This window comes from Gadus morhua, chromosome 20 (genome assembly GCF_902167405.1).
Source record: "Gadus morhua chromosome 20, gadMor3.0, whole genome shotgun sequence".
NCBI classification, from domain to species: Eukaryota; Metazoa; Chordata; class Actinopteri; order Gadiformes; family Gadidae; genus Gadus; species Gadus morhua.
Window position 1 is genome coordinate 15,250,986 of NC_044067.1, and position 27,500 is coordinate 15,278,485.

A 27,500-nucleotide genomic window follows, 5' to 3' on the forward strand; every position below is an offset into this window, starting at 1 on the left:
GTGCGAGGCATGTGCTGTGTTTCGCGTCCACGAGGAGAGAGGGAGTAGCACTGGAGGTATCTTGTAAAAGCTAGCTCCTTGGATCTCTCACTGAGTTTGGGAGTAATGCTCAAAGTGCAGAAGTTCCCTGTGGTCATATTTGGGTTGGTGTGTGTGTCTGCGTATGTGTGTGAGAGTGTGGGGGGGGGGGTAGGGGGGCATAGGGTGTGTGGGTGCGTGTGTTCCCTTCTGAATCAACAGACAGATGAAGTTGGTGGGTTGCATGTGTATTAGGGTGTGTGTGTATGTGTGTGTGTGTGTGTGTGTGTGTGTGTGTGTGTGTGTGTGTGTGTGTGTGTGTGTGTGTGTGTGTGTGTGTGTGTGTGTGTGTGTGTGTAGGGGTGTATGTGTGTGTGTGTGTGTGCGTGTGTGCGTGTGTGTGCGTGTGTGTGTGTGTGTAGGTGTAGGTGTGCTTATGTTCCTTTCTGATTCAACATGGGTTGCAGGACCTGGCAATCAAACGCTCTGGCCTTGCATACACCACATGATGAGTGAGTGAGGACCAGAGTGCATCCCAAGCCCTATGCACTGCTTAGCCGTCCCTCATCCATAGTCTAACCCTCCATCTCTCCTGCTCTTCCGCTCATAGAATGAGGCCACTGAAATTCAAGCAGCATCTCATGACTCGGTATCTGGGATGAGTTTTGTGAGCCTCTACCAGTCAGAGGAGAGAGTTAGTGAGGAGAGAGGGAGGGAGGAGAGGAGGAGGGAGTGAGAGGGAGAGAGAGAGAGAGAGAGAGGGAGGAATCGAGAAATGGGAGAAATGAGAGAGGGAGAAATATAGAGAGAGAGAGAATGTATGGGGAGATTTTAACAATAACAATACAAAACCGCTGACGTGAATCGAAAAACAAACATATTCCAATGATGCATTTACTCAGGAGGTAATTACAAGCATCGATTAAAGCCCATCTACAAACACACTTGTGCATGCTACGTTTAACGCTACATTCAGATCAAACGCAACAAAGCTGCTGTGGATTAGCTAATGTTTATGTGCAACCATATCCATGAACATCCATTAAATGCTCGGCATTGCTTTTTTCATTTCTGTCTTTCTTTTTTTAATTTTTTCTTCCCTCACGGCGTACACACACACATCCCTCGAAGAGTGATGATTGTTTGTGATGTTCCCTGGTAAAGTGTGTACCGCCAGATAGAGAGTGTTTCGAGTCGCAGCGGGGGTCCACGGCCGTCTAGGAAGCAGCGGACGACGGGGTTTCACCCTGGCACAGAGCGTTAAGACTGCCAGAGAAGCTGACAGCATTCCTCAGAGGATGGAAGAGTGGGAAAGAGAAGAAAATCGAAGGATGAGGGTAAAAAACAAAAAAAAGCATTTCATTGGACCGGGGGGGGGGGGGGGGGGGAGAGAGAGAGAGAACTCGGGCCGGTCCACATGAAAGCGTCTTGCCCGGTTAAATGCCCCCAATTTCCTTTTCCTTTCCTTTTGCGTCTGCTTCCAAGATTGTCGACAAATGAAGCCTCAATAAGGCGGAAGCTCTTCCAGATGGACGGAGATGACCCGCGGTATCGGATACCCGCTGTTTGGGACAAATGGCTTATTAGTTGCCCATGTGCCGCTGCTGCTCCACTTCACAAATCAACTCTATTGTAGGGTACTGATTGGTCAATTCATTTAAATGAACTCAATGGAAGCACTTGGATGAGTTACGCTAATTCTCTTGGAATCGAGGCACCTACCAGGTGACGAAAGGACTATACTATTATATATACGGGGAGCCGCCTTAAGGTCTCCTCAAAAGGTCAGAAAATCGGCAGGAATCTATGCAGGAATAGGCTTATGGTTACAAGACACAAAAAACACCCAAAAACACCCACTGTCAAGAATAAGTATATGTTAAAGATATGTATCTATTTGATGCGTTGTCTCTATTTGAGACTGTTTGCTTGATAAGGGAGAACTATGCATGTCAAATGTTCGCGGCTGTAGATTCACGACAAACTGGCTGATTTAAAACCCAACTGTTGACCTATATGCTGGCTGGATCTGAGGAGGAAAAGTTAGTAAAGCTCCAGATAGCTCAGACCATGCATTATGGATAGATCCATCTGTGTCTCCATTGAACCATTCATCCATCGGTTCATTCATCTATTCATCCATTCATCCACCCATTAATACATTCATCCATTTATAAATTCATCCATGAAATCGCCAAAGGTAACCCTTTAAAGTAAGGATAAAGCATTTAACCATTAATTATCATGAATCAACATGAACTTTAAATAACAATTAATTAATAGCTAACTGATGGGGAATATATATTTTCCAAATGGGTTCATGTTAACTAATGTTGTTCATGTTACCTAAAATACCTAACCCTAACCCTAACACAAAAACCTAACCTGGCTGGTGGGCAAGTGCAACTAGAGCTACCTAACTAACAAAATTACAACACAAAAGCCTAACCCCTATCCTAACACTTAAGTCTAAACCTAACCATAACATCTACGCTATATACAAATAACTTATCACAGCACATCAATACATTGTTTACTCATTTATCTTAAATGCAATGTGCACACACCATTCTCAAGATGAATCGGTTGGGTTTTGTAAAACAGTACGAATCATCACCAAAGACAACAAATAATATATGCTGAATTAAATAAATGATGATTGATCCCATAATAATCTGTTAATGCACCATAGTTATTAGTGCCCTGGCATGTCACCAGCCCTGACCTGGATGTTTTATTAATCATTTTACTGTGTATCGCATGTGTCTCTTCTCCGCGACTAACTTTATTCTGATGGCTTCAAAAATGTCACAGTGAGAATTTACATCACTAATTGCCAGCAAGTGATTCGATCTCGCTACACACCCCCCGGGCCCCGCAGCCCTCCTACCCTCTCCTCCCTACACGCCTCGGTCTCCTTCGTATCCCCGGGAGCCTTGGGGGACGCCGTGTCGCGCCCGCCCCCCGCCCCGCGCCCCGCGCCCCGCTCTGACACGACAACTCCTGAGACCCGGGCGGCAAGGATTCACAAAGTAGGACACGCATATGCGTGTGTGTAAGTGTGTGTGTGTGCGTGTGTGTGTGTGTGTGTGTGTGTGTGCGTGTGTGTGGGCGTGTGAGTGTGTGTGTGTCTAATGGAACAATGCACAAGCAGCTGTGTGTGTGCGCGTGTGTGTGTACGTGTGTGTACGTGTGTGTAAGCATTAAAAAAACTGAATAACGAAGATGCATGTCTACATTTTCAAATTGACGTTACAATGTAACAAAAAATCAGTGCATTGCGACATAACCAGGAAATAAAAAGATACTCGATGTGGCTGCCTGATGAGATCAGAATGTATGGTCATCAAACACAGCGGACCGCTCTAGAAACACTCTAGGGTTTGATCTGGCGTCAACTTCCTGTCTTAGGAGGAGCGCTTCGTTACAGCCTCAGAACAGGGTCAAGCTCGGTTAGCTCTCGCTCGGTCGGTTGGTCGGTTGGTCGGTTGGTCGGTTGGTTGATCGGGCTTTAGTTCTGGTGGAGCCGGTGCCTCCTGGCTGTCCAGCAGCCACTCCATCACCATATGGTGTCCCATTCAGGAACCAGCCAAGGCTTCAAGGCTAGACCTGCTGGGCTCCATTAACTAGCCAGCAGCACTGCTGGGTGCAAATAGGGCACACTTGGTTAACCCACTAGATACATGCACAAGGCGAAGGGAAGGGGGAGATACAGTACGATGGCTGTGTCGATATTGGTAAGAGGAGACAAATGGAGAAACAGCGTTTACCCAAAAGCAACTACGAGGGAACGCACTCGGCCCTGCATGGCATAACAAGGTGAGTGTCGAACGTAAGGCGAGACTTAACCGCGTGCTGCTGCTGAGTGCATTTGTAGACTGGAGAAAATCACAGAGACGCACGCAAAAAGCAGAATTACATGAAGAGGGGGACAAAAAATGAGACGTTCGCCAGTGGAAATGCTAATAAAGAAACCATCTTACTCCACGTCTCGCGCCATGTCTCCATGCCGGCTCCATTTTCAGTTTCTAGAGAGCAATCACAGCCTCTCTCTCACTCAATAGCTAATGTCCCATTCCCATTACCTTTTTACTATTGCCATGCAGCGCTCTCATTTACCTTAGTAACGTCTAATATCCGCAAATATTCCTCTCTCCTCCGTCCCTCCAATCTTCACTGCTTTGTCACTATACTCAACTCACAGGCCATCCTCTTTAAAGCCAGGCCCGGACTTTTCCTTCTCTCCCAAGCCTTTTAATCCCCTTGATGTGCCAATTACATTCTGGGTGGATCAATGTGGGAAATGTAATGATTTAAAATGGCTACTGCTTAAAAGCCACAGCACCACTCGCTGACGTGAACAGAAAGATATAAGATGGATTGAAGGGAAGGGGGGGAAAAGCTGAAATAAATAAATAAAGGTGGTCGTGGGAGTGGAATGATTATCCCCTTTTCCAGAGGCGGTGCATGATTCAGCAGGTGTGGGTTTAAGAGCCTCATTTGGTGGCCCTCCGTGTACCTGGACAACGCTACAAATCTGTGGCTAAGCAGCCCGGGCACACGGCACACTCAGTTTGTTCTTCAGAGATTATGTGAGACGCATGGGAGCCCCGAAGAAATGGGTCAGCGTATCTGAATCGATATCCCCACAAGCCCTTCCTTGATAGTCATAACCCGTCCTCTGCTAGCGGCCGTGCCCAATGCTACCAGCTACGCTCTCCCGCATGGGATATGTATGCAAAGAGATGAGTGTGCATGCTAATGTGCACACACACACATACATACACTCGCACGCATGTTAATGTGCACGCACACACACACACACACACACACACACACACACACACACACACACACACACACACACACACACAAACACACACACACACACACAAACACACACACACACACACACACACGCACACAATAACACACACACATACACACACATGCATATCTAAACAAAAGCATACACACACATACACCATACACGCACACACACACACACAGATGCACACACACAAACACACACAGACACACACACACACACACACACACACACACACACACACACACACACACACACACACACACACACACACACACACACACACACACACACACACACACGTGGACCCAAACACACACACATAAACATTTCATTACCCATCACTGCGTCTTGTCATCTCCTGTTGAGCGAGATGTCCTATTCCATCACTCTCTCCCAGCCTCAGCCTCCTATGCATTATTAAAGTAATGGGGCATTGTATCATGCAGCTTAGCTCTGGAAAGGCACCCGGGGAGGAGCAGGGAAGTAGGCCACGAGCTGTGGCTTCAGGCCGGACGCGGACAATAGCAGGGCCGGGGCCCACACACATAGCTAAGCCATGCCGACTAATCATTTAGATCGCCGTTCTCGTCGTAAAACATATAAGAGACACTCACAATGTCACACTCTAACCAGATGGACAGTATAAAAAACAAGCTAAATGCTACAACATTGAAACAGCTTAACCATAAAAAAGAGCAAATCCAAGTTGGCCAACAGCCAATTGCTGAATAGTCGACAGTCACCTCGAATCACATCAGGATCAACATGGTCAACAGGGACATGGCAGCAGGAAGAGGACAATGCAGGTGGAAGGTGTTTGGAACCCTGTTTACGCTGCAGTTGTCATAGAAGTGTACAAGAGGATTAGCAAAGAAGGACACTAGGCTAATGGCTGCCCCCAGGATGCACCAAAACTAAAATAACCAATGAGCTGCCAATGGCTGATCCTTATTTAATTAGCATCGTTTTTAATTACTCAAAGCGAATGCAAAGTGATTGACGACTGCAATCAGTTAATGCTCTCCTCCGTTCTGTCTTCCATACTGCTTTCATTCTCTTTCTCTTTCCCTCTCGCGCTCTCTCCCTCTCTCTCTCTCTCTCTCCCTCTCTCAGTCTTTCTCCCGCCATTAATTTCTTCCATGCCGGCTTCCCTGTTGGTCGCTCTCAGTCGACTAGCTAAATCATGAATTGAATATGCAGCTGAGCGCCACTTAGTGACTCCAACATTGTTGATACACACAAAGATTTGCGGCACACTCAGCCATGCTAGGAACATGGAGCCGGTTTGCCACCGTGGCACAGGAAACTAGCTGGCACACGAACAAGCAGCAGCAATAAATGTACAAGGAATGTACAAAAACAACCATTCAAATAGGGAATTGAGAATAGTGTTTCCGTTCCAAGAATAGGCTTGATAAACCCTTTTTAGTCACACCCTTCGTGGCTTGTCCTGAATTTTTTTTCATCTGTGAACCAAAAACAGCAATTTGTTTAAGGACGGAAATTTGAAATAGACCACCTTTAAAAAGAGGAATGCCTCTGAATATGGCCTTTCTGGAAATGCTGGGAATGTGCCACAAATATCAATGGGACCCCTGCCTCTCAGACCTCCAGTGCAGAGACCAGTTAAGGTGCAGACTCTCGTGTTGGTCGTTTAGAGAAAATGGCTTCAAAGTCCATTTGAGCCCACTTATGTGTGGATGACCACACCCAAAGCAGAGGTTGTTACTATGGCAACTGGAGGCCAAAATCAGCAAGAGGTGTTCAATTGAAATCACCTCTGCTCTCAGGAACGAAATGGCGTAACTGGAGTGGGTGGAACCTGCAAGTGAACCTTTTTACGTCCTCCTTGCAATGGCCTTCAACATCCAATGCAAAATAGGAACATACTGTATGAATTGCCATAATGAACATCGAAACAAAACAAATCCTACACTCCTTCATGTCCTGTCCAGTTTGGTTTCACACCCACACACACACACACACACACACACACACACACACACACACACACACACACACACACACACACACACACACACACACACACACACACACACACACACACACACACACACACACACACACACACACACACACACATATGCATGCACACACGTGCGTGCTTGCTACCAAGCAAAAAAAGTTAGCTTTATAATCAAATTTTCTCTCATTTGAATTTGTTGGCCCTGGAAAAACTTAGGAGATTGATTTCTTGCCAAGAAAGCATTTACAATTTAAATGAGAAAGCGTTGTCGGGGCCATTACAAAACAATGCCAATACTTATTTACGCATAAAAGAAAATGCAATTGAGTACCACTATTAATCCTGGTGTGCTTCCCTCTACATATTTTATATTCCACCTTCTCACACCATCTAAGTCTCCATTCTGCACCTCTTAACTTGGCTGCCGACCAGGTCTTCCCACACAGCACCACCCATGGATCCCACCCAGGGTCCCCTCACACCCACCACCACCCAGGGACCGCCACCAACCCAGCCAGCACCTCCACCACCCAGGAACAACCTCTCACACCCCAGCAACCCTTCCCCTAACACCCAGGGGGCCCCTCCTGCATCCAGGGAGCCCCTCCTCCACCCTGGGACCACCTCCTCCACCCAGGGACCACCTCCTCCACCCAGGGACCACCTCCTCCACCCAGGGACAACCTCCTCCTTCCAGGGATCACCTCCTCCACCCAGGGACAACCACCGCCACCTAGCGACCCTTCATCTCACACCCACGTACCACTTCCTCCACTCAGGGGCACCTTAGTACACAGCCCCCCCCCCCCCCCCCCCCCCCCCCCCCCCCCCCCAAAAGGAAATAGCTTTCACTAACAATTTGGTGTTTTAGAAAGGCCTGCCGAAAATGTTAAACTGCTCTAAATGCAGTGCAATAACTCACACACTTATGGGATCTCTTGTTCGACAATATTTTAGCTCAAGCGGTTGCACATAAAAAGCATTAGGCTGTGTTGTAAATATACATTTGAGCTATTATCTTAATTGCACATACTTTAACAATTTCTATGCCTTGCTTTCCTCTGCTTTGCCGCACTAAATAATTGTGATGTAACATTTTGATTGCAACTAGCAATCAGAATAAATACACAGCCTGCGACGCTTTTTCACAGGAGCGCTTCCAACGCCCAACAAGTGACGCTCCCTAAGCTGCAATTACACAGTAATTGAAGGTCAATACATAAAACCGATTCATTGTTTCTTAAACGTGGCCAATCAGTGGGCACCTGGGCACAAGCCTTGTGCGTTAAATCCATGCCTGCCATCACCAGCTAGCATTTAGCCGCTAGCAACTCCGACAGGGTCCACATTAAGCACCGCCGCTGCACCGTTCCCTGCTCACCCCTTTCGTTGTCTCTCTCTCTCTCTCTCTCTCTCTCTCTCTCTCTCTCTCTCTCTCTCTCTCTCTCTCTCTCTCTCTCTCTCTCTCTCTCTCCCTCTCTCCCTCTCTCTCCCTCTCTCTCTCTATCAGCGGCGGCCGATCGCCCACTCATGGTGTAATCCCTGTCATATTGTCACATTACAGAGGTCCACATGCTAATGGCCGCTATGCTAATTCAGCTGCCCGCGGGCCTGGACCGCTGCCCCGCGATCACTCTGCCCCACGTCTAGCACAGCTGGACCTCGATCTGTCGTGTCCACTCGGCTCCCAGGACCACGGGCGCTGGGTGGGAGGGTGGGGGGGGGGGGGGGGGGGGGGGGGGGGGGGGGGAGGGAGGGGTTGATTGCTAGGAAAGGTGAGCAGGCTGAAGCAGCCTCGGACTGGGGTTGCTGGTAGAGCAGGGGCTGGGATAAGGGCTGGATCAGGGATGAAAAAAGAGGGAAGCTTTAGAGGTTTTGGACGGGCAGACGGGGCTGAATACACAGGGGGGCGCTGGAGGGAAGCCAGGGTCATTACAGCTGCAGCGGAGACAAAGACTGCTGGACGCAAAAAGGTCAACCTTAAAGAGTCCCAAACCCCCTGCTTTAGAGAAGTACACTGAGAGAGAGAGAGAGAGAGAGAGAGAGAGAGAGAGAGAGAGAGAGAGAGAGAGAGAGAGAGAGAGAGAGAGAGAGAGAGAGAGAGAGAGAGAGAGAGAGGGAGAGACAGAGAGAGTGAGAGAGAGAGAGAGAGAGGGATGAAGGAAGATTTACCAGAAGGGATGGGGGGAAAGCAAATGGTACTTTATTGAGCTGTGGCGCAGACTGAGTCTTGGCAGGATATTATGGTCATTACTATCTTTATGATTTTCTAAAATAGAAACCTCCCCCTCCTTCGATGGGAAAGAGGTAATGTCCTTATGTCGCGAAATATTTTTGTTTTAACCTCGGTTCACGGTTCTCCTGTCCATTAGAGTTTAGAAGTCAGTTTGCCTATAATCTAAGTATAACAGCATTTATTAAACGTTAAAGGGGATTAAAATGTCCTCCTTTTCAATAAAACATCTGCCCAAGAGCTCGGTACCCATTAGCAAAAAGCCTACATTCGGCTGCTTCAAAATAATTCAGCTAATTTGGCTGAGACCGCGGCACTAAATTATAAATGTCTGACGGCTGGTCGGCAGGGGAAGATCGGAATGCATGACTAGAGAAACAGGGGTCACCTGTGAAGAGCAGATCTCCTTCAGCCAGGCCCCTCCACCACAACACCACTCATTCATACTCATGATTACACGCTCACACACACCCACACACAACCCCACACAGGCACACGTGTAGACACACGCACACGCAGGCATAGGCACATACAGACACGCACACGTACACGCACGCGCAAAGACACACACACACACACACACTCACACACACACACACACACACACACACACACACACTCACACACACACACACACACACACACACACACACACACACACACACATGCACGCACACACACCCGCACCTGCACAAACACACACACACACACATACACACAAACACATGCACTCACACACACCCGCACCTGCACACGCACACACTCCCAGGAAAATGGCTCAAAATATTAATATTCAATGATGCTGTGTGTGAGCAGCTTTACCTTTGACCCCCATCCTCAAACAGAGGAAAGTGTGCAGACTAGATGCAGAGTGCAGTGGCCTGTGTACACAGCCCCTGTGTAAACAGCGGTGGGCATGATGAGTGTGTAGCCATGCTGTTTACCTTTCATTAGACTGGGAGATATGCCTATGCAACCCCCCATCCAACCAGAGCCATTTAATTCTCTCTCTGAACACTTGATTATGTTAGATCGGTGGGAGGCCGACGCCCCCTGCCTTCCCCCACACTCAGAACACTGGTTCGCAGTGCAGCACTGGATTTGCATACATTATATGTGGAAAAAATTACATATTTACATTCATTCCCTTATACTGCTCCTGTTTGAGTTGGCTCACAGCTCAACAACAATCACTTCATTTGATAATCTGGATGTTGACACACTAGATAGGTGGGGACAGAACAGGCGATCAGAGAGAAGATTCTAAACATTAAATGGATCAAATCCATTACATATATCCACCATACAGATGAAATGGGGGAGCAAGACAAATGATTGAATGGTGAAATTATCTCGGGGTACAACAAAAGAAAAGGTATCCTTACAACTGTGCAAAGCCCATAAAGATTTCTCCAAAAGGCTAGATATTGTCCTGGGCTCTAGGATGATATTAAGTGTAGCCGACCAGAGAGCGCCGGTGAAGATTCATGCATATAGATAGACATTCCTCTATTACATTTGTGTTCACAGTGTTGTTAGAGTATACTGCCGCTAAATCTGGCAGGGGGCATATTTCAAGCTAAACCGATAATAAAATTGTGCCAAGCACAAAAGACGTGGGCCTTTGCATTTAAAAGCTTCTTCTGTCAGGCCTCCTATTCCACCTTTATGGTGAAAGAGAAAATGGAAGACGTGATCCCATAACACAAACAGTCTAATGCACTTGAAGCGGAGGAAGCTGTGATTTTTTCCCATCGCGGAGAAACCCCCGGCCTAGGTTTCTGGGGAGCGTGTGTGGTGAGAAGCGGGTGGTTGAAACAGCGCTAAGTGTTTTTTCTTTTTCTTCTCTCGCAGGACGTGAGGTGTTCTCTGATGTCCTCAAAGGGTCTATAATCCCTTTTCTTTTTTTGACGATTTACTTCCCACCGGCGGCCGAGTTGATGAGTTCACCACCGGAAAAACAAGGGGTTGTGAAAAGCCGGATCTCATCTGAGGTTTTCATATGGAAAATTCCGGAGAGAAGGCTAAAAAGAAAGGAAAAGTGGAAGTGGAAAATGGAGGAGGTTGGATTGAAGAAGGCCTCTTTTTTTTCTGTGAGATTGTTTGGTGGTATTATTCCCCTTCTGAAGGAAGGGTCCCGGGGTCGGAACGGTTTGGAATGTGGAGCTGAGGGGTTTGAAAAGCGGGAACCGCGTCGGCGGTGGTTGGTGTGTCGTTATTCCCAGAGAAGTGGTGAGGTTGGAGGAAAACAACCCTTGAGGGCTAATCTATCATTAGCATTCTAAAGGAAATGTTAGCGCTATAGGGTGTGCAATAGGTGTGCACCCCAGACACACACACGCATGCACCCACACACACACACACACACTGTAGAAAACATATATAAAATACAGATTCAAACTCACACACATACACACATTCTCTCAAAAAAAACACGCATAAACACAACCACACAAACATATTATCTCTCATAAACAACACACACACGCACACACACACACACACACACACACACACACACACACACACACACATATATAAATGTATTACACATACATTATACATAGACACACATGGATACATCGAATATGCAGAGAGCACCTCAAGCGGTCCCACAAAGGAAAAGCTGAATAAGCCCTTCCATCCATAGCTCCAACCCTACTGCCATTAAAAGGTCAAACGAAATTCATGCTAATTATCCCCTGTAAACGTATTCCAAAAATAGTGGAAATGTGTACAGTATTATTTTTACATAACAGAAATAAACAGGGATAACGTGCTGGGACATGGGCAAAGATGGCGAGAATAAGACCTTTACTTTTCAAGCAAATCGACCAAGCCCCCAAAACCCTCCCATTCAGATAATTGCAGTCGCCAGGCCCTCCGTCTATTGTAGGGTAAACACAATGAGGTCTGTTGCCGTAATGAGGGAACCCAGTGCTGTATTGATCACATTCAGTGGATCAGAGGACCTCTGTCAGTCCCACCGAGCCCACTTTGCCCAAACACAGAATCAAACCCAATCCCTCCAATTTACTGCATTCACTCTGCATCTCTCTCTGTTTGGTTCGCCTCCTGCACAATCTCCTCTCAATAAATTCTCCTCCTCCTTCCCTTCAATGCTCTTTTTTTTCTGTTACCTCTCTCCCTTAGTCTCTCTCTCTCTCTCTCTCTCTCTCTCTCTCTCTCTCTCTCTCTCTCTCTCTCTCTCTCTCTCTCTCTCTCTCTCTCTCTCTCTCTCTCTCTCTCTCTCTCTCTCTCTCTCTCTCTCTCTCTCTCTCTCTCTCTCTCTCTCTCTCTCTCTCTCTCTTCTCTCTCTCTCTCTCTCTCTCTCGCTCTGTATCTCTTTTACTTGGTCTCTCCTTCTCTCTCATCCTTGGTCTCTACTCTCTCTCTTCCTTGGTCTCTCCTTCTTTCTCATCCTCGGTCTCTCCTTCTCTCTCATCCTTGGTCTCCTTCATTCGCTGCCTCTTACTTTCTCTGTATCTCTCTCTCTTTTCCTTGCTATGCATCAATGTCCTTATTTATGTAAATCCATTTGCTGTGAGAACGAAGCTTGGCTAATGTCCTGAACACTAGAGGATTTCACACCATTTCTTCCTGGTAACGGTAGAATAATAGAAATGTAAATAGCGTTAAGCCGGGAAGCTTAAGACAACCTCTTAATGAAGGAAGAGTGTGAGAGAGAAATGGAGAAAGAGAAATGGAGAGTGAGTAAGGCATTTCACATTTCACACAAACAGCATTAAAGCATCAAAAGGCTGCCGACATCAGAGGCTGCAGTGACACACACACACACAGACACACACACACACACACACACACACGCACACACAAACAAATGCACAAACACATTCACAAACGCACACACAGGAACGCATACACAATCACACACACACACACACACACACACACACACACACACACACACACACACACACACACACACACACACACACACACACACACACACACACACACACACACACACACACACACATAAACAAATCTACAAACACCCACACACACATACACAGAAACAGATAAACACATGCACACACACAGACACACACCTCCACCAGCCACTCAAGCATGTATGTATGGGAACCGACGGCACATCATAGGAATTGAAAAACGTGGGCTAACAACCAGGCCCCTTGAATCCTGAAGCCCTGACTGCTCAGCCTGATAAACACTGAAGGACATTTAAACCGGTTCGCTACAAACACTATTCATGGGCTTCGTTTCAATGTATAGCACGGCCGCCTCCCAGCAGAGAGGATCAACATATGGAGGGCCAGCCAATGTGGGAGCAGAACACTAGGATACGTCCGTCAGGCTTGTCCTGTCCTGGACCAGCATGACGTCGCCGGGTTCCAATCTGTCCATCACGGGGGAAACGTGACATTTAATGATGTTAATGATGTCAATATTCATAGGAGAAAGAGAGAGAGAGAGAGAGAGAGAGAGAGAGAGAGAGAGAGAGAGAGAGAGAGAGAGAGAGTGAGGTTGGTTGAAATATGCATGAGTGCGTGCGTGCGTGCCTGTGTGTGTGTTTGTGTGTGCAGGTTGGTGTACCTGGACTATTGGACAAAGTGAAAAGAGACAGTGAAGGAGAGCTAATGTGTGTGGAAAGACAGAGACAAAAGGAATACAAAGGTGACCTCTTGGAGGCCTCTGATGAAGAGATTGCTTGTGTGTACGTGTGGCTGTGTGTGTGTGTATGTGTGTGTGTGTGTGTGCTTGTGTGTGTGTGTAAGTGTGTGTAGGTGTGCACTTGGTACCCATGCCAGTGTGATGGGAATCTCAGCACAGTGGCAGCGGCGACACAAGAGCAATTAATGTTTTCCAGCAGTGATTAAAAAAGAGCGAATAAGTCAGGCAAGGGAAAACAATGGGAGCGGTGAGAATGGGAAAAAAATGCCAGATAAAGAACTCCTTTGTTCCAGTTACCTCGCCGTATCTCAGCAATATCTCTCAGTCTCTCAGCCCTGCCGTGTAGCCCCCGGAAGCATCACATGATCGTGAGCAGAGGAACCCTGCGTGTCCTTGCTCTGCGTCTCAACCTTGGGATGGGCTCTCTATTAGCACATCAGGCCGTTAAGTCAATCCAAGAGCCAAACAGACCGTTGGACTGATCTTTGATTGTAAAAGCCTGTCAGGCTGGCGAGTTAATCCCGGAACAGAGTTGGCCAATCAAGCTGTCAGGGCGAGCTCACTGTCAATAACAAAGTCAGGTGCTCGTGTTGAGCCAGACACATGGAGCAGGTCTGACCTTGTACCCGCACACAGAACCAGTAGGAGAGCAGGCACAGCTAATCCAAAGTAATGGCAGCTAAATAAATCGATATCCTATATATATATGTATATATCTATCTATATAGATAGATATATATATACATGCATACAAACACAAGCACATAGGGGAAAACGAGAGCCCTAGAGGCAACATTAGCAGAGAAAAACATAGCCCTAATCAAAGAGCGGGGGACTTGGTGGGCTGAGTTCTGTGCTCTCTATCGGTGGGGCTTGTATTGATTGTGTTTTTTTTATGGTTTGTCTGAGCTGCCGTACGCAGCAATCTGAGGCATGTGGAAAGGTTATTGTGCAGTCACCAGAAACACCCACAACCGCAGTATAGATGGCGAGGAATATGAACTCCTTACTGAATTAAAGGAAGGTAAAGATTGAAGAGAGGGAGCAAAGGGGGGAAGGGTGAACGAGAAGGTGGGTTGGGAAGGTGGCAGATATGTTGCCTCAAAAGATGACAAGAAGAGTGAAATGAATGACCGGAAGATAAGGAGAGGACAAAAAAGAAAGAGCGATCGAGCGCAAGTTGGAGACATGGATGGAGAGTGAGAGAGCAAGAGCACTATTTGCGGTAGATTAGTTGTTATGGTGATAAGCAGAAGGGAAGAGAGGAAGGGATGTAGTTGTCAGGGCGATGGGGCTGTACTAGGCTAATAATATGTAAAAATAACTGCTTACGCACTCTGTACCATATGCATACAAACACTGAAAAGATGAACACAACAGCCCCCCCCCACACACACACACTCACATGCATCATGTGAACACATGCACATGATTGTGTAGCCACACACACACACACACACACACACACACACACACACACACACACACACACACACACACACACACACACACACACACACACACAGACAGACACACACACACACACACAGACACATGCAAACACATGCATACACACACAAACAAACACACGCATACACACACACAAACACACACACAAACACACACAAGCACACACCCAGATTCAGTTTGTTAAGGCACACAATTCTCTCATTAGCATTTGGAGATGTACTCAGATTCCTCCCCCACATTCTCAGCATGTAGTGTACCGTCTGTAAATCTCTACCTAATGAGGGATGCTATATACACTCTAAATGTGTATGAATGTGTGTGTGTTTGGGTGTGTGTGTGTGTGTGTGTGTGTGTGTGTGTGTGTGTGTGTGTGTGTGTGTCTGTCTGTGTGTGTGTGTGTGTGTGTGTGTGTGTGCGTGTGAGTGTGTGTGAGTGTGTGTGTGTTTGTGTGTGTGTACACCTGTGCACTTGGTGCTGTTGTATTGTTTGTGTGCCTCTAAGCTTTAAAGAAAAATGTAAATAATATATGTGAATGCCAGGGTTTCTGTATGAGTGTCATCATTTGTGTTTGAGTGCATGGCAGGGGGTTGTCTGTGTGTGTGTGTGTGTGTGTGTGTGTGTGTGTGTGTGTGTGTGTGTGTGTGTGTGTGTGTGTGTGTGTGTGTGTGTGTGTGTGTGTGTGTGTGTGTGTGTGTGTGTGTGTGTGTGTGTGCGTGTGTGTGTGTGTGTGAGTGTGTTTGTATGTGTGTGTTTAGGTGTGTGTGTGTGTGCGTGTGTTTATGTAAGTGCAAATAGTGTTGTGTGAGTGTGAGTGCCCTTGTGAGTGAGTGTGTGTGTGTGTGTGTGTGTGTGCAATGTTGTATACAAACAGTGTGCAGTTATTACAGGATTAGTCTATCTATCAATCTATGCATCAATGCAAACACAAGTATTTTGGCTGAATGCGGATGTCTGCAGAACCATTGACAAGGTCTGATTGCTGCTAATGGCTGAATACAACTGTAACTGAGAGATATGAGAGCCTGCTGTGGCTTATTGTTGCTCCAATGCTCCGGGGAGCTTTTCTAGGCTGCTGGTCTTTGTAGTTCCACCGCCGGCGGTCTTCCCCCCGGGCCCCTTCTCCAAGCATCTGGTAAAATCAACGACAGCCCGAATCACTGTCAGGGCGACGTGTGCGGCGCCTGTGACGAGCTGTTACCATCACCCGCGCCCTCGCGCAGCTGACACGCGTCAAGGCTCCACGCACCCTGCACCTTTCAATCTCGCCCGGGCGACCGCGCCGCATATTGGATGGTGTTGTCGTCCGATTCCTGAGCAATCGCGAAAAAGCGCACCTCAAGGGCGGAATTAGCCAATCAGGGGCAGAGTGAGATGATAGCCGGTGACCGGTGATCTGACTGGGCAGACAGACGGAGGCCCCCGGGGAATGAGACATCACGACGGGCTTTTACAAGCAGACTGCTCGGCACTCCACCGCCACATCACAGCTCTTTAATTTGGGCTCAATTGCCTTGATGTCTATGAATGTGGTTAGATGCACTTGGTTAACTGTTAATTACCGCGCAATATCTTTCCTGAAGACGATATAAACAGCGGCTTAATGCGTGCGTGCGCCCCAGAAGTATGGATGTATACGCTGCCATACCCACCTGCGCGTACATTAGCAGGGATCTCACCTCTCTATGACTTTGCACACATACATAGGTCCGATGCAAAAATTGCTTCATTATCAAAGGACAGCCGTGCACATATACACAACCACACACATACTCAAACACTGCATGAACCCTTAAATGTTAAGTGCAGGCACTTCACAATCTGTACTGTACACACACACACACACACACACACACACACACACACACACACACGCACATGCATGCCAACAAATACACACACACACACACACACACAAACACACACACACACACACACACACACACACACACACACACACACACACACACACACACACACACACACACACACACACACACACACACACACACACCATTGTTAAATTCGCCAGAGAATGCATTAACTGCACCATCCTGCTTGAAAGTGTATAAGAGGACCTCTGAGAGATTTAAAAACCCATTGGCGCCACTTAAGGACACCTGGTTTCCTTTCCTGGATATTCCACCCCACACACACACACACACACGCAATCAAGCTGACACACACACACACACTCACACCAACACACACACAGATGCCCGCAAACACTCAGAACACTGTATTTGCTATGTTACACCTGGAAGATGTGAAGTAGTGTCTGTGTTGAAAGCCTCTTAGCATGAAGAGCTGTCCCCTGCTCACATGACAGAGAGAGAGGGCTCCACCATCGCCACGCCACAGACTTACAGAGGCCTGTTCACTCACAGAGAACCCGACGACACCAACACACAATGATCAGTGAGCGATACCACGAGGCTATCGAAAGCCATCCAATACGGTCTCATGCCCAAGCATGGGGAAAATCAATGAGTCTTCATTCTACATCTGTAAGCTCGTCCTGTTGTCATGCCCGCCACCGCTGCAGCGATAGGATAGAGCAAAGACCATTTATAGTGTGTGCCATGCGGCGGTAGTCTGGCTCCCCCAGCAGAAAGCCATTTAATCTCCGGCGGTATGCACGCGATCAATCTCGCCGAGCCCCGCTCCCGCACCACGGAGCATTCCTCATCATTTAGAGAAGGAGATATTGACCCGGGAAAGACAGCGTCGCTACTGTGGCCTGTGAGTGTTTTACTGTGTGTTTTAGTGTGCGTTTGTGTGTTTGTGTGCGCGTGTGTGTTTGTTTGTCTGTGTACGCTAACATGAGAGTTTGTGTGTTGTTTTGTGTCCGTTTATTTTGCGAGCTAGCATGCAGGAAAATTGGACTGCAACCAAAATGTTTTTTTATGTTTAACGTTTTTCAATATGGAGATGTTTTAATCATATAACTACGATGCGGTTGACAATCACAATGGTCAAATATATACAAATATCTACGATGCACACCTATGAGTGCCTGTGTGCAGAGGAGGTCTCCGGGCCACTGCACGGGCTGGTGCCCATGTGTCTGCTCTAATAGAAGTGGCTGGTGGATCCCTGCTTATCGCCAATACATCCCCGCTCAGACGCTCCTGATAAGTGGCCGGCGACAGGGACACGGGCACCAAGGACGAGCCCAGGACCCGTTAACGAGCGTCAAACACAGGCGTCTTTATAGACGCAAACCCATCTGGCTAAAATAATGCAATAAACCCCGGAAAGAGACTTTGTAGAGGACTTTTGTAGCGCATCACATCGGTAAGGGCGTTTTTTAAGACGCGCGATGCGAGGCAAGTGTTTCACTTTGAGGAGTCGTTCCTCGACATCAAACGGGGGGAGGGGGACTCCGGTCGTACGTCAATGGCGTGCATGCATGTCAGCGGCCAATGGTTGATCTGTCAATAAACTATTATCTTTCCCTTTTTTCCACCTCACCGAGAGACACGCGACCAGACAGCCCCCAGAGGGCGCGAGGCAGGCGGCGTTAAGTGAAGACAAGGTCCCGCTATATCTTATTTGTGTATGTCATTTAGCCCGTCCTCCTGACAGGGGGGATGTATAGTCACGGGGGCATTCCGCTTTTTTACGTCAATGTAAAAATGTCAGAGGAATTGGGCCGGCGTGATTTGTGTGTTGGGGAAAGGGGAGAGGGCCTTGGCAAATAAATGAGGTGACCGACTTGAAACGGATGTGCGGATTTGGCTCTTCTGTCTCTCGGCACTGATGAAGCGGTTGTTAGGTCGCCGGCTCCCCTGGACTCCATCCCCCACATTGCCTTGGGGGCCCGTGTCAGATTTACGGCCGTGCGTGACGGGCTCTTATCAGGGATTTCAAGCGCGACTTTGCGGAGTCATCTGGAATATTGCCGGTGTCGTTTTGATTCCCACTCGGAAACACAAGCTGCGGCCCCAAGGTGAGGATATCACCCGTCACACATGAACACAGCGCACACACATGGGACGATTACAATCGATGCTACCCACACAATGAGACACACGCATACACACGCACACACACACACACACACACACACAAAAGGTGCAAGCTCTCTCAGTTCCTTGTCTGCCTAGACCCTGAGAATTACCTGTGGTGGAGATTTCAGAGGCATTCTCCCTCCCTTAACTCACTATTGATTTTGTATGGATTAACTGAAACTATATCGAAAACCGTTCTGACACAAAAACAGCTTCTGATATTATCGGGCCTAATGCCGGATATCCCATGAGGATGTGTTCTACATCAGCCAATTAGAAAGAGGCAAGCATCTGGCACCTCCTTTGTTTACACATCCTCTGGGTATTCACACACCCTCCTCTAGAAGTACTTTCAACACAGAAGTACTAAGTCCGGGTGCAGTGTTCAACAAACTGGGTTGCACTGTAGGAAGAAGAGCAAGAGATTAGCGGACTGATGACCGGACGGTCGTTTCTGATTGGCAATTATACTCATACAAATTCAATGACTCAGCATGAATTACCTCTCTCTATAGACCTTAATTACCTAGCAGCTATCTTGGATAGGTGGGGAAGGGAAACCTAGAATCTTTGGAGACCCGGAAAAACAAAGTTTGATATGTGATTTCCACGGCAAGGTATATATATATATATATACTTTTTATATGTATGTATTTTTCCCAAGGTTTCCCATCCCAACTTACGAATATAGCCGCTCGCTGAATGTCTATGTTTGAAGTTTCCCATGTGCTTCTGGGATAGGTCAGAGTTCTGGCGTAGGTCGTGGGTTTTGGGTACGGTTCTTGGTTTTGGGTGCGGTTCTGGGTTCTGGGTTAGGTAATGAGTTGGGTACTGGGAGTGTTCTGGGTTCTGAGTTGGGTCTGGGTTCTGGGTTAGGTCTGGGATCTGGGTCTAGTTCTGAGTTCTGGGATAGGTTCTGAGTTCTGGGTCGGTCTGGATCCCGGGTTAGGGATACTGGGTTGGGGGTTAGGTCTTGGTTTTGGGTTCGTTTCTGGGTTCTGGGTTGGGTCTGGGTTCTGGGTGGGGTCTGCAGGCTCTGGTTTAGGTTCTGTGTTCTTGTTTCGCTCTCGGTACTGTGTTCCTGGTTAGGTCTGGGCTCTGGGTTAGGTTCTGTGTTCTTGTTTCGCTCTCGGTTCTGTGTTCCTGGTTAGGTCTGGGCTCTGGCTGTAGTTCTCCACGGCAGGGATGTTCACTCATCCCTGCCGTCTGGGTTTAAAAGCCGTTAGCGCGGCAGCTCGCAGCTCGCTCAGCGGGACCATGTGCTTAGTGATGTGTACTGTTGGCTCCTTTGTGACATTTGGAGTGCCTAAATGGAACCATTTTCAGTCTCGGTGTCTCTTACCCTTTTACTTTGCCGTGCTTTTCCTCTCTCCATCAAAAGCTTCCAATTTTCACACTTCCCCCCCCGCTTTGTCTCGCCGTCTCCCCCTTCTTCCTCTCCTTTGTCGTGCCGCCACACAGGGCGCCTCCCACCCATGTCTGATGAACTTACTTCCTCCCGCCTCTTTTTCTCTTTTTTGTCTCTTTTTTGGTTTTGGAATTCTGTCTGCAGTCACCAGAACCATCCGTCCCTCTTCCAGCGACTCCCCCCCCTCACATCACACTTGACCGGAGAAAAACAGCACGCATGTGTGTATGTGTGTGTGTGTGTGTGTGTGTGTGTGTGTGTGTGTGTGTGTGTGTGTGTGTGTGTGTGTGTGTGTGTGTGTGTGCGTGTGTGTGTGTGTGTGTGTGCGTGTGTGCATGTGGGGGGTCAGGTTCTGCTTGACAGTTCCAGCCCATATTTAACATTCCTGGCAGCAGCTCGCTGCCCGACGTTGCTTCGTAATTGGGTTTGTGAGCAGACATAGACCACCCCCCCCCCCAACCGCCCTCCCCCCCTCGGTTAAAGAGTCCCTGTCGTCTCTCATTACACTCTGCGTTTCCTTTACAGGGCGGGACTCCAGCAGTGAGACCGGCCGGACCAGGGCCGGCTCGGGGGTGTCTGACCGGGGCCGGAACCCGGGGGGGGGGGGGGCAGGCCCGGTCAGGCCTGGACGCCTGACAGATGAGTCATGACAGCCGGACCACGGGTGTGAATCTCTCACGCCGCATCAGTGCAGGCCTCGGAACCGCGAGCAGCGTGGCGGCGGGCCGGCGAGCAGATACACCCCGGTGCCCGCCGGGGTGAGACCACTTTTTCACCACAGCAGTACACGCACACCCTCCATGGGGGGGGGGGGGGGGGGGGTCGAAGACGCTACATCCACACACAAATGAGGCAAAGACGTGGGTCTATACACACATATAGACACACACATGCACACACAACTGCAGGCACAAACACAAACTAGCCGCCGCTCATGGAAACCAGACAACAACAATCTCCACCAATTGATATCCAATTCCTGCCCCTCTGACTGGTCATTAAAACGATGGTCAGTGTCAAACGCCCGGCAAGGGAGAGAGGGAGAATATGGCTGCTGCAGCAGCAGCAGGAAACTCATTAACCGCGGTAACACCGGCCCGGGCGGATTCCACATCGAATAATTATAGGATTTTGGAGTGCTACAAACTCTGGGAATGCTGTCCGAACAAAGAGGAAGGAAAAAAAAAAGAAATCAATGCTGGAGCATCGTTATCCATTGTCCCCTGAGGGCTCATCAAGACTTTCCAGCTGATCCCTCTTTTACAAGTAATCAAGGTTACGGCAAGGAATTCCCAGTTCCCCTTCCGGACCGCCAGTGGGGGAAAGAAAAGCCCTATTGGAGTCTCAATCTCAAACACACAAGACGAAGAGGGACCTCCAGTCCTCACCGTAGCAGGGTGAACGTCTAACCCCCCCCCCTCACCTCATCACTCTCCTCGAGCCTCCATCCACGTTTTGGGCCATGTACTCTCGGATTTTAAATGATTGCAGGAAGAAATTATCACCAAGTGGGAAAGACTTTAACCTTTGATATGTTTCCCTTGAGGGAGGAACGGAGAGGGAGAGGAATGGTGGTGAGCACGGGGCTGATGCTAAGCTTTAATTGCCACCCGGTCCTGATCGTTCATGGAGGAGGGGAGGGGGGGGGGGATCTCATACCACACACCCGGCATATGAAGACAGATGTCCCACACCTTTGAACCAGGAAACAATTAAAGCCTGGATCAGCTTATTAATCACCATCACTATGCTGGAGATGTCCTGTTTCACATGTGCTACCGATGGACAGACACGGTGTGGACCAGGACTGAGGCGTCGAACACTACAATTCCCTACCGGCAAAAAAAGACTGCAATTAGTTGTTGTTGTTGTTGTTGTTGTTGTTGTTGTTGTTTTCTACAACATAAAGAGAGGCACAAAGTATTGTCTTGTAAACCTAATCCTAACCCTAAACTTGTATTATGTCTAATTCAGAATCCATCTTCACACTTTAAGACGGCGCAATTTAAGCATCAAAATGGAAAATAAAAAATTGAATTGCAAATTAGGAAAGGCAACAATTATTTTTCGAAAGCTGTAGTTCATTTGTCAGAATTTGTGTCCTTGGTAAGCTTTTTTTAAGTGGTTGTTGTTGTCGATATCATGCAGTCTTGGGGAAGGCCAACTGCTTATTGTGAGACGGCTGAGTGACTTGTGTGTTGCAATCTGTGGATCAAAGTGTTTGTATGTGAAGACACTGTCTGCTCACATGTGTATTTTCTAAGTTTGGGTTTATCTGCACTCAAAAACGCATGCAAACAAGACATTCACACACACACACAAGCACACGCAAACACACACTCACACACAGACACGCACACACACACATAGACACACAATGACTCACAAGCACTCACACACAAACACACACACACACACGCGCACACACACACATACACACACGTGATTAAGTGTTTATGTACCAGATTACTAGTTCAACATGAGTTTGTCTGATTCTCCAGCTAACTCCATCCATAATCTTCAGGGCAGACAGCGAGTCTTTTCGAAGGGCCATTAAGTGGCCAAACTGCCCGTTGACACTCAATCACCTTTGACCCTGTGGAGGGAGGGAGGGGGAGGTATTGACTCCACTTGTATCGATATCTGAGCACAGGACCCAGAGGAATCACTTGATTGATTTGATCTCCTGTCCTGCCTTCAATCCATACAGTGCCCCTCCAGAGAGAGAGAGAGAGAGAGAGAGAGAGAGAGAAAGAGAGAGAGAGAGAGAGAGAGAGAGAGAGAGAGAATCTAAGAAAGAGGTGACGGAGTGAGCCAACACATCTACACTGGCTTAAGAGCTGATCATGGTCCCACGTTCACACAACGCAAGGGGGTTACGGATCCTTTACATCCTCGCGGACCCTCCTGGCGTCCACCGTAAGGGGCTGACGTGCGGCTCCCAAAAATTGTAGCCTTATGTCGAGGCGACGTAGCAGCAAGGGCTGTGATTGTTCCACTTACTAAAACCCGACGCAGAACCATTAAGGGTCACTGCTGCGTTGAAGCGTAAGCATGGTCATTGCAAAAATTAGGCCTTAACAACCGTATACAGGCATTCACTAAAGAGCACAAAGTCTGAGATGTGTTAACAACGACATAAAACATCAAACCAAGTGGACGCAAATAAGAAGGTTACTTTGTTAAAAGTGTATATAAATAATGAGAAAAAATAAATTAAAAAAATAAATGGATACAAATATAATTATTTTATAAATCTATATAAATAATAACTTTTCTTTGTCGGGGGAGTAAGCATGCTAACCAGCAGGCAAACACAGCCAACACTACTAAGACAGCAATTAAATGACCCAAGAAGACCCATCACTTAGTTAGATAATGGGAATGCAACTGATTTTCTGGACGCCTAATTGCTGAATCAATGTTACTCCATTGATCATTTTCATATAGTTTAACTGAAGCTACGAGCCAAATGCTCAACTTACATAGTTCTGCTTGACTAGATATAATCATTTTCCAATGCTTTCAGTCTTTTTTATTTTTCCAATGAATAGCTTATTATGTGTTCATTTCTAATCTTCAACTGACCAATATCCCCCCATTATCCCCTCCTAGAGTGGGTATGTAGCATAGCGGCTAGAAAAGGTCCAACATTACCAGGAATGACACGAGCAAAACACCTTATCACACTTAACTTCCCCCAGTCCGTTACGGATGTCTGCACTTAGGGGGGGGGGGGGGGGGGGGGGGGGGGGGGCGACTGAGCCTAATAATTCATAAGTTTCATAGTTCAGTTCAACCTTTCAAGGCTGTACAAGGTTTCTCTGGATTCTGGAGAGAAATGGTGGGGATGTTGTTCCTTCCGTACGGACACCTGGCCTGTGTTCTTTGTCCCTGATTGTCCTCCCGGCCGTTTGAAGCACATTATTCATAGATAAGCTGCCTGCTGCCCTTTGTGTCCGTCTCGTAGTCTTTATACGGTGGAGAACCTTTAGCAAAAGGTCACTGCTTAAAACCTCACAGATACCCACTCATGTCGGCCCTAAACGTTGCTCACACACACGCTCGCCGCGGAGGCAGTTGGTGATTTATAGACTGTGTTCGTACACAAACACACAAGTGCACACAATGAGATCTTGGACATGTGGGGATTTCATCAGAATCTGTTTTGGATTCATTGCACGTGTTGTGTTTTGCTCTTCATTAGGTTCCCCATAATGGCAATAACTTACCCCCCTTGGGCTTAACTAACCCGGTGTATTGAGTGCCGGCAATTACTGTCCACGATCCCCAGAAGCTTTTTATCAGTGGCCGCCTGTCTTTTTCTTTCATTTAAGATCCTATATCTATTCTCGTCATGAACAAAGTTTCCAGCTCCGCTCTTCGCTCTCTCTCATCCGTTTTCCTCTTTTGACCTTTGCATTTGTTCACAATTGATGCTCAATTTGGCTGCATTTAGAGCCAAAATGAGTTTCGCATTAACCTTAGCGGACCCAGCCTCTGACTGATGGGATCGTTTGGTTGCTGTCAATCTCGGCGTATGGACTGAAAGCTAAGCTAATTGCTAGAGGTGTCGTCTCTTCTCTGAACACATCAAAAATAAGAAACGCTGACTCATCGCTAAGACTCATCCGAAGGAAACCACTCAGCGAAATCAAATCATCGCTCATAAACATAAAGGTATTCCGCGGGGGTATACACGTTTCTGGCTCTTGTTTTCCGGAGACAAGCCAATAGATCAGTCAACTGCTGTTTGTTTTTTCACTTTGAAATCATTTTATTATGCCGTACCACACACACGCACACACAAATGCAGACAAACGCAAACAACACACAAAACCTACACCCTTGAAAACAGATATAATGCTACGAAATGAAACCTCTACAGTGAATGACTTTCCTTTGCACACACACACACACACACACACACACACACACACACACACACACACACACACACACACACACACACACACACACACACACACACACACACACACACACACACACACACACATACAGACACACACACACACACACACACGTGGCATGAAGAGGCTGCTGTAGAGGTAGAGGTAAAGGTGACCTACCGGAGCCCCTCTTGGAGACCACCTTCAGACTCTGGGACAGTGTGACGTACAGCAGGAAGAGCAGAGGGCTGGGAGGTCTCATCTTCCCCCACTTCCTTACGGCCTGCAGCACAACAGTAGAGAGAGAGAGAGAGAGAGAGAGAGAGAGAGAGAGAGAGAGAGAGAGAGAGAGAGAGAGAGAGAGAGAGAGAGAGAGAGAGAGAGAGAGAGAGGGAGAGAGAGAGAGCGCGAGAGAGAGAGAGGGAGAAAGAGCTGATTAGTCACTTTGAAAGATATAGTAGCTCATTGTTTCTTTCTGACAAAAAAGAGTGTCAGATACACGCACACACACACACACACACACACACACACACACACACACACACACACACACACACACACACACACACACACACACACACACACACACACACACACACACACACACACACACAGGGACACACTGCCATCAAAAGGCAATTTGCGACATTAACCCAGGGTTTGTTCATTTTAATGATTAGTCCTACATAATTTCCACGGAGACAGGTTATCATTGCAGGGATATATTTCACGGGATACTATTCCCTAAGATGCTGACAAATCAATAAAGAAATAATTACGTGAATAAGAGAGACCAATCTTAATTGGCAGCTTCATTAAAAAATAAAGGAGTTGGTTGATGGGAAATTTCAAATGATCACCTTGTGACTCAAACAGCTACACCCAACGCCCATCCTCATCCCGACCCCCCCCCCCCCCCCCCCCCCCTTTCCACCGCTCATAGATTAAATTAATTGATTAAAGGTGGCTCGTTCTCTGCTCTTCATATTCTCTGAGTAAACGACACACTTTGCCGTGTAGTAATTACCCTCTAATGGCTAGTGCCTGAAATGGAATCATTAGCGCTCTATAAATGTGATGTTAAATAAAAAAAGCCAGGGAGGGGGGGGGAGCACTGCACACCGATACAGCGAATTAGCCTGCGGAGCTACTGTGTGTCTGTGTTTTGTTGGTGCTGTGGGTTTTTACCTGCCATCTAAAGATCCATGTAATGAATCCTGCTTTGAGGCTCGTGAGCGTGTATCACAGCGGGGCGCGAGCATCACGCCTGCCTCACTTTATTTGGAAGCTATCTATGAAGTGTATTATGGTTTAATATTTGAAAGAGCACGTTGGGGGAGGCTGAGTGTTTAGACTGCAGGATGCTATCATCTACTCTTCTCCACTTGGGTTGTAAGCTGTCTATAAATTGTATTGTGGTTTATTTCTTTAGCTCCTTTTCCCCCTCCCATCAGTCAAATGGGGACGGCAGATCTCACAGGAAGTCCCTGATTCCCGGGAAGCACACGCATTGAACCTCCAGGCAACCGTACCGCCCATACTGTGGTGGGAAGCGAAGGCTGGGTTTCACAGCGGGTTCAGGCGTGCATTATTCTGGATCTATGTTAGAAAAGCGGGGCAGAACACGGAGCAAGTGGAGCCCATGAACCAGAGACGGGAGGACAGGACCCCCGGCCCTGCTGAGAGCACCCCGGTGTGGAGGGCCATGAGCGGGCTGGTGTGTGAATCCCGGAGCATGGGGGGAGTCACGTGCGCCGCGGATTAGCATAGCCAATGAAAGGAGCCTCTCTCCCTGTGTGTGTTTACACGACACTCGTGAGGTCCGCTCTGAAAAGAAGCCTTTCTCTCCTCCTCCAGGTCATTATTCGAGGAAAACGTTCAGTCGAAGGCAAAGAAGAAAAGATGGCTCTGCCAATAACTTTCTTGCAAATTCCACGGCTGATGGATCGGCAGCTCTTTGTTCAGTTAAAAGCCCTT

At 47.7% G+C, this 27,500-nt stretch overlaps 1 protein-coding gene across 2 annotated transcripts in view; it reads right to left on the bottom strand.

Moving 5' to 3' along the window:
• Positions 1–27,500, bottom strand: part of il1rapl1a (interleukin 1 receptor accessory protein-like 1a) — a 172,197-nt gene that overhangs the window by 124,588 nt on the left and 20,109 nt on the right. For both annotated transcript variants that reach the window (XM_030343958.1, XM_030343959.1), the window contains exon 2: positions 25,704–25,806. In XM_030343958.1, coding sequence (XP_030199818.1) covers positions 25,704–25,785 — 82 coding nt within the window. In that variant the 5' untranslated portion in view covers positions 25,786–25,806. The remainder of the gene's footprint in view (positions 1–25,703; positions 25,807–27,500) is intronic.